General features: G+C 41.8%; 1 protein-coding gene and 1 long non-coding RNA gene across 2 annotated transcripts in view; both read left to right on the plus strand.

Moving 5' to 3' along the window:
- Positions 1–2,286, plus strand: part of LOC114459502 (uncharacterized) — a 4,395-nt gene extending 2,109 nt beyond the window's left edge. The window contains exons 2-3 of the long non-coding RNA XR_003673375.1: positions 1,638–1,757; positions 2,229–2,286. This is a non-coding gene — a long non-coding RNA (uncharacterized LOC114459502). The remainder of the gene's footprint in view (positions 1–1,637; positions 1,758–2,228) is intronic.
- A 356-nt stretch (positions 2,287–2,642) lies between these two features.
- On the plus strand, positions 2,643–5,352 carry LOC114459500 (NLR family CARD domain-containing protein 3-like; the record flags this gene model as incomplete). Its single annotated transcript, XM_028441731.1, has 4 exons — positions 2,643–2,844; positions 3,134–4,928; positions 5,003–5,176; positions 5,265–5,352. Coding segments are annotated over 4 exons (2,259 nt in total), but the record flags the coding sequence as incomplete, so codon positions are not given.
- Positions 5,353–7,767: the final 2,415 nt, after the last annotated feature.

The following is a 7,767-nucleotide window of genomic DNA, read 5'->3' on the forward strand; positions in this document are numbered from 1 at the left end:
AATTAAATGAATATATGACTTCACCCGTCTTTTCATACTGACTATAGATCAGTCTATCAGACATAAATATATTTGTTTACTAAATTATGTCATCAGTAAATGAAAGGATTGCATCAATGTCTAAATATTCTCTCTCCTGTCAGCGTCAGATCAGATCCACACAGTGACGTGTTCACACATCATCTTTTATTGGACAGCTCGCTTTCTAAAAGATCTGATTGGTCAGGAGGCGGGACTTTATTACTTGCTAAGATCCTAGCCAGAGAAAAACCTGGTGCTGAGCAGGCTAGCCATTCAGCATAAGTTACCATGGTGATTTAGCTCTGTAAGACTTTAGCGAGCTTAGTATTCCAGCACACACTGATTTAATCCTGGAAGTTAGCATTAGATAAGAGGTAATCTAGATTACTAACACACGCCCTAAAACTTTGTCAATGATTTTCTGAAAATCATTTTGTGGAGGTAAATATTCCTGGGGTCAGATTGACCCCAAGGGTAAAATGTGTTGGTGATATTTGAGAATAATAGGAGGTTAAGAATGTGTGAACAGACTTTTTCCAGTGGATTCTGACCAAAGCTATAAATGTGCTTCAGTGTGGTGATAAAGCGCTATATAAAAAAAAAAAAATATCAAATCAAAATCAAGGATCAACAAACAAACAAACATCCTGAACAAAGACTCACTTATTGATACGTGAACAATAATCATGTTTAACATGTGAAATGTGTGACTTTTTAAAGAGAGCTGAGGGTCAAACTTCTCTAATATTTCTGTGTGATTCTGTGTTGTTTGAATGACAGCAGCATTACATCATCACATGATGATGTCACACTATTTCACTTTAAACACACACAGCCATCAGCCTTTTAGCACAACTATTGTGTGTGTTCACTGACGCTTCCTAAACGTGCACAGACCCAGGTGTAGTGCTGCTCCTGGGGGGTCCTCAGGTTGGTTAGGGGGGTCATTAGCCCCATCTTCAGTACGTAACGGTATCCCTCTATGACCCATAGAGATGTTGTAATAAATCATCAGAGGTTGATCAATCATTTCTAATCATTGTAACACTCACCAATGGAGGCTCAGCCAGCAGCTGGATGTGCACTGGGATGGCTTTAGTGCACGTTGTCTGTCACTCCAACATTTACAATCACAGCATTAATCAGTCACTATATTTTGGGGGAGGAGCCACAGATCAGCTGCATCTTTAGACGTTCTCCTGCAGAGAGCACGGCTCTCCAAATCCTCCAGTAGTTGACGATAAGACATGTCAGCACATTCTAAGTGATCTTTTCAGCTTGTCCTGTCAACGCTGTGTTTATAACCTGTTACACCATTTACTCACACCATGTACTATATTATTATATTAATAACTTTTATTAATTAGAGCAAACAGAACACATGAGGTTTGACATTGATGAACACTCATAGACTGTGTGTTCTATCTGTAGTTTCACTGTATGGGGCCATTATTGTAACACTATTTGTGCTCATAATACAATCCGTGTGTCTGTACCTTGTTCTGTGTGTGTAGAATATTAACGACCCACAGTGAGTCCACATAACGAAGATTGTTTGTTGTCTTCCTGATGATCTGGGTTCTTCACACACTCAGCTCTGTATGTGTTTGAACCAGAACCAAGCCCAGACTAAGTGGACCAGGACCTGAACCCGAACCCAGCTGTGTGTCCTTTAGAAGTAACAAGTCCATGTCCAGACACATTGTATTCAAAGGTGGTTCATCTACTAACCCACGGTGAGTGAACAAAAATAAGGGTGCTTGTTGTCTTCCTGATAGTCCAGGTTCTTCACACTCCACACTGATAAAGCACCATTAAACATGACTCAGCACATTTGATGGACTATGTTTGTTATTGAAGTGGTGTTGATGTAAATCTCAGCAAACAGTGGAAGGTGAAAGAGAAAAGGCTTTGTAGGAATGGTCTCCAGTGTGTAGGAGAGTCTTAGAACTGTGTGATCTTCAGATTTATGAAGGATTGAAGACAAATAAAGTCTCAGTCCAACAGACTTGCTCTCCTGTTCAGTGGAAACATGCTAAGATGTTCCACACATGAGCTGAGTTCCAAAGGCTGCTCCACACTCACTGCACTGTGGCTCTGCAGGACATCACCCACTGTTACTGATGTTCACATGATGTTAGCAGAGCTTCCTGTGCTTTCCTCCAGCTGCTCCTCAGCATGTCTGAGTGTCTGTGTCTTCTCCACAGCAGCTTGGAGGGTGTGGATGGTTCCTCTGGAGCTGAGCCTGACTCCATCTTTACGGTGTGTACGTCTACAAAGAGACTAAACCTGTGTCAGCCTGTGATCAAACCACTGTACACACACACACACACACACACACACACACACACACACACACACACACACACACACACACACACACACACACACACACACACACACACAGAGAGAGAGATATATATGTATGTGTGGGTGAATGGATAAGGATGATGTCATGCTGTATGTATGGGAGAAACGTGTTGAGTGTGAGTGTGCTAGTGGGCGTGTCATAGAGTTATTGATTGATGGATGATGACACTTTATGTATAACTGAGAGAAACACAGATGATTGGAGCAGGCCTTCACTCATCACCTTTAATGTGTTTGTGTTCCAGCTGCTGGAGGACAACATCATCAGCTTTGTTAAGGCTGAACTCAAACACATGCATAAGATTGTGGATGGAGATGATCCAGAGTGCTCAGAGAGTCAGATGGAGGGTGAAGATGAGGAGCAGAGGAGGAGCAGGGAGGCCTTTCTGAACATCACACTGTATTTCCTAAAGAGGATGAAGCAGGAGGAGCTGGCTGAGCGTCTGCAGAGCAGTAAGAGCATGTGAACATCTTCACTGTGAGGAACATCACATGAAGGACACAAAACTGGCTTTTCTTTTTCAAAGCACGATTCAATCAGTCACATTTAATCTGAGGAACCATCCAGACTGAGAACATCACACACTTTGATCTCCAAAATGAATTTCTGTGATTGTAACCATGCCAGAAATGAACTGAATAAATAAATAAATAAATAAATAAATAAATAAATAAATAAATAAATAAATATTCAAACCTGCTCTGACTTCTCCACTCCAACATTAAGTTTGTCTTCATTCAGGAACAAAGGCTCATCAATACAAACGTGAGCTGAAGTCCAAGCTGAAGAAGAAGTTCCAGTGTGTGTCTGAGGGCGTGGCTAAAGCAGGAAGTCCAACCCTCCTGAAGGAGATCTACACAGAGCTCTACATCACAGAGGGAGGGGGTGGAGAGGTCAACCAGGAACATGAGGTCATACAGATAGAAACAGCATCCAGGAGATCAGACACAGCAGAAAGAGCCATCACACTAGAAGAGATCTTTAAACCCCGTCCTGGAAGACCTCGACCAATCAGGACAGTGATGACAAAGGGCGTGGCTGGCATTGGGAAAACACTCTTAACACACAAGTTCACTGTGGACTGGGCTGAAGACAAAGCCCAGCAGGAGGTCTACTTCACATTCCCACTGACCTTCAGAGAGCTGAACGTGCTGAGGGGGAGGAGCTTCAGCTTGGTGGGACTTGTTGATCACTTCTTCTCTAAAAGCAAAGAAGCAGGAATCTGCAGCTTCCAGGACTTCCTGGTTTTGTTCATCTTGGATGGTCTGGATGAGTGTCGGCTCTCTCTGGACTTCCTCAGCACTCAGACCCTGACTGATGTCTCAGAGTCCACCTCAGTGGAGGTTCTGCTGATAAACCTCATCAGAGGAGAACTGCTTCCATCAGCTCGCCTCTGGATAACCACACGGCCTGCAGCAGCCAATCAGATACCTCCTGAGTGTGTGGACATGGTGACAGAGGTCAGAGGGTTTACGGACCCTCAGAAGGAGGAGTACTTCAGGAGGAGGTCCACAGATGAGGAGCAGGTCAGCAGGATCATGTCCCACATCAGGACGTGTCGTAGCCTCCACATCATGTGCCACATCCCGCTCTTCTGCTGGATCACTGCTACAGTTCTGGAGGACTTGTTGAAGAGCAGAGAGAAGGAAGAGCTGCCCAGGACTCTGACTCAGATCTACAGCCACTATGTGGTCCTTCAGAACAAAGTCAAGATGGTGAAGTTTGATGGAGGAGCTGCCACAGATCAACACTGGAGTCCACAGAGCAGGGAGATGATGGAGTCTCTGGGAAAACTGGCTTTTGAGCAGCTGCAGAAAGGAAAGCTGATCTTCTATGACAGTGACCTGACAGAGTGTGGCATGGACCTCAGAGCAGCCTCAGTGTGCTCAGGAGTGTTCACACAGGTCTTCAGAGAGGAGAGCAGCCTGTACCAGGACAAGGTGTTCACCTTCATCCACCTGAGCCTTCAGGAGTTTCTGGCTGCTCTTCATGTCCATCAGACCTTCATCAGCTCTAAAGTCAACCTGCTGGATCATAAACCACTGAACCTTCCCTATAGTGGAGGTCAGCCTGACTTTAACCTTCTCCATCAGAGTGCTGTGGACGAGGCCTTACGGAGTCCAAACGGACACTTGGACTTGTTCCTCCGCTTCCTGCTGGGTCTTTCACTGCTGACCAATCAGAGGCTCCTACAAGGCCTGCTGACACAGACAGGAAGTGACTCACAGACCAATCAAAGAACAGTTAAATACATCAAGGAGAAGCTGAGTGAGAGTTTGTCCACAGAGAGAAGCATCAACCTGTTCCACTGTCTGAATGAAGTGAATGATCACTCTCTGCTGGAGCAGATCCAACGGTACATGAATTCAGGAAGTCTCTCCACAGAGAAACTGTCTCCTGCTCAGTGGTCAGCTCTGGTCTTCATCTTACTGTCATCACAAGAACATCTGGATGTCTTTGACCTGAAGAGATTCTCTCCTTCAGAGGAAGCTTTTCTGAAGCTGCTCCCAGTGATCAAAGCCTCCAAGAAAGTTAAGTATGTGACTTTAGAACATGTCTTTAATTCTGTCACAGACAAACATCTGTATGGTTTCTCTGATTCTTCATCAGGTTGAGTTCCTGTGGTCTCTCAGAGAGAAGCTGTGCAGCTCTGTCCTCAGTCCTCAGCTCTCAGTCCTCCAGTGTGAAACATCTGGACCTGAGTAACAATGATCTGCAGGATTCAGGAGTGAAGCTGCTGTGTGAAGGACTGAAGAGTCCTCACTGTAAACTGGACTCTCTCAGGTCTGTGGGATCACATGTTCCATCAACATTGTCCTGTTCCTCGTCTCCTCACTTGTTTCCTGAGTTGTGGATGTTTTTCTGAATCCAGTCTGTCAGGTTGTGTCATCACAAAGGTGGGCGGGGCTTCTCTGGCAGCAGCTTTGAGCTCCAACTCCTCCAGTGTGAGAGACCTGGACCTGAGCTACAACCATCCAGGAGACTCAGCAGTGAAGCTGCTCTCTCAGAAACTGAACACTCTGAGGTGAGACACATCACAGCAGCTCATCACATGTTCACATCAATCCCCATCACATGTGTGACAGAGAGCTGTATCAGAGGAATGTGATGAAGGTGTGAGAGGTGGGACACTAAAGGAGGAGGACTGGGAGGGTTAGAGGGATGAAGGACAGAGATAATAAGGTAGTGAGGAGTGAGGAGAGGCTGATGGAGAACTATGAGGAGCTGATGAAGGAATGACAGAGAAGATCAGAGGAGGTGGAACCAATCAGTGAGGATTGTGTTCATACAAAAATATAACTATATCTTATGAAATTACATTTTAATCTTTTCTCTGACACAAGTTATCAAGTCAAAAAATTAGGGATGAACCAAAATGTGAATTATTGACTGAAAACTAAAATAAATTTCCAGCTCTGAATGTTACTAACCACTAAAATTAAAACTATGCAATTGTATAAATCAAAACTAATGCTTCAAATAATCAATCAATAAAAGGTAGGGTTGGGGATTTTTTCCAGATACACTTTTTAAGTTTTTGGTTGAAATTTTCTTAATGTTCTGACAGAAATGAAGATCTTATCAGCTCTGAAAAAGAACAAAGAAAATCCATCATGTGTAGCAGCTGTAAACTTGTACAAACGTTGACCAATGAAAAAAGATGGTTCGTTTTTTATTAACCAAAACGCGTCATTGGTGACGAACTTAAAACAGAGTTTTTAGTCACATTTTTTAACATACAGTTTATAATGATAAAGTTTAGTGTTTACTTACTGCTGAATGAGACAACGTATGGTCCTCAGGGTCTGCTCACTCCCTGGGCCCCAAATATAGATTTATCAGTGTTTATCAGTGTTTTTATATATTTAGAAATCAAATGATCAGCTCCTTGTAATTAGTTAAAGATGTCATTTACTGGTGATTTAAAGCAATACAAATTATGTTTAAGATGTATTCATTTATTCATTATTATTGATCATGAAATCAGATGTTCTGAAACTTTGTCCTTGTCCTGAAAATGACAGCTAACAAGTTGACCTGAATATATTTTATGAATAGATTTCTTGAGTATAAAGATATATAATTATAGTATTACACACAAAAAGAAACAATGAATAATAATCCATTCTAACATTCCCTCTCTTCACACTGTTTAATCGTGTGGCTATAAAAAATTATGAATAAGACAAAATATTTAATTCAGACTATGTTTTAATATGTTATATTAATGTTTTTTGGAAATTATAATATCAGGTTACTTAAAGTAAGTGTTACGGCTAAATTTGCGGTTGACCTCATTTGGAGACATGATTTGTTGCTCTGGTTGAATGATGAAGTCCAGTCGGAGCATTGATGATTTTATAAAAAAAGATTTATTAAAACTAAGTTAAAAAAAGACAAAGATGGAACAAAGTGAAACAAAAATTAGTGACCGTCCTGACGGACGTCCGATGATCGAGAGAGAGACAATTCTGACGCATCACGTATATCCCTGCTCAGTCCCCCTCCCTCCTCCCCCCCGGGAGATAAGGATAGAGAGAGAAGGAGGAGGGAGGGACAGCGGGTGAAAAGAAAGACAGTTTCTCCTTTGGGTCAAAGCAACCAGTTCCGTTATCTGCAAGAGAGAGAAGGTGTGTGCGTTTATGTGTTCGTGTGTGTGAATTGATGTGTATGTGGTGTGTATGTGTGCATGTGAGTGCGTGCACAGAGAATGCCTTGAGGTTGTTTTGGGGAACTATGTGAGTGTGTGTAAGCATATCATGTGCTTTGGACAAGGCGGTCTGACCCAGAGTGAAAAGCAAAGTTGAAGACACAATGGAAAGTTACACCCCAAGGCTTAAGGATTAAAATATATGAGTAAATATATTATTAAGCATAACTAATAATTTCGCCACAACATAAGCTTGTTAATTCATTTTATTTTTCCTTCAATTTTATTTCAAGTTATATTCCTAGTTTGTTTACCATTGTTAGAGTGGACCAAAAACTTTTATTTAACTTTATTACATTTATTTGGATTTACTGTTAGACTATGTTTTAATATAAGAAAAAAGTTATAAGTAGAACAGAACAGAATACAAACATGATTTGTGTTTAAATTGAATATACGTAGTAAACTTGAAATAAGCCACTGATATTTATCTGTACAAACAATAACTGATTCAATACAGATTTTATAATGTCTTTATTACATACAACCACATAGTGTGGTGAGTCTATGATTGCTATGTAGTGTGTGTGTATTTTATTTTAATATCACTTCTCTTTCCATGTGAATGTGAAAACCCACAGCAGGAACCTTAACTGATTGATTGATTGATTCTTATTTCTTAGTGAGGAAAAATACATTCACGGTCCTGCCTGCCCACGCGACC

This window comes from Gouania willdenowi, unplaced genomic scaffold (genome assembly GCF_900634775.1).
Source record: "Gouania willdenowi unplaced genomic scaffold, fGouWil2.1 scaffold_31_arrow_ctg1, whole genome shotgun sequence".
NCBI lineage: Eukaryota > Metazoa > Chordata > Actinopteri > Blenniiformes > Gobiesocidae > Gouania > Gouania willdenowi.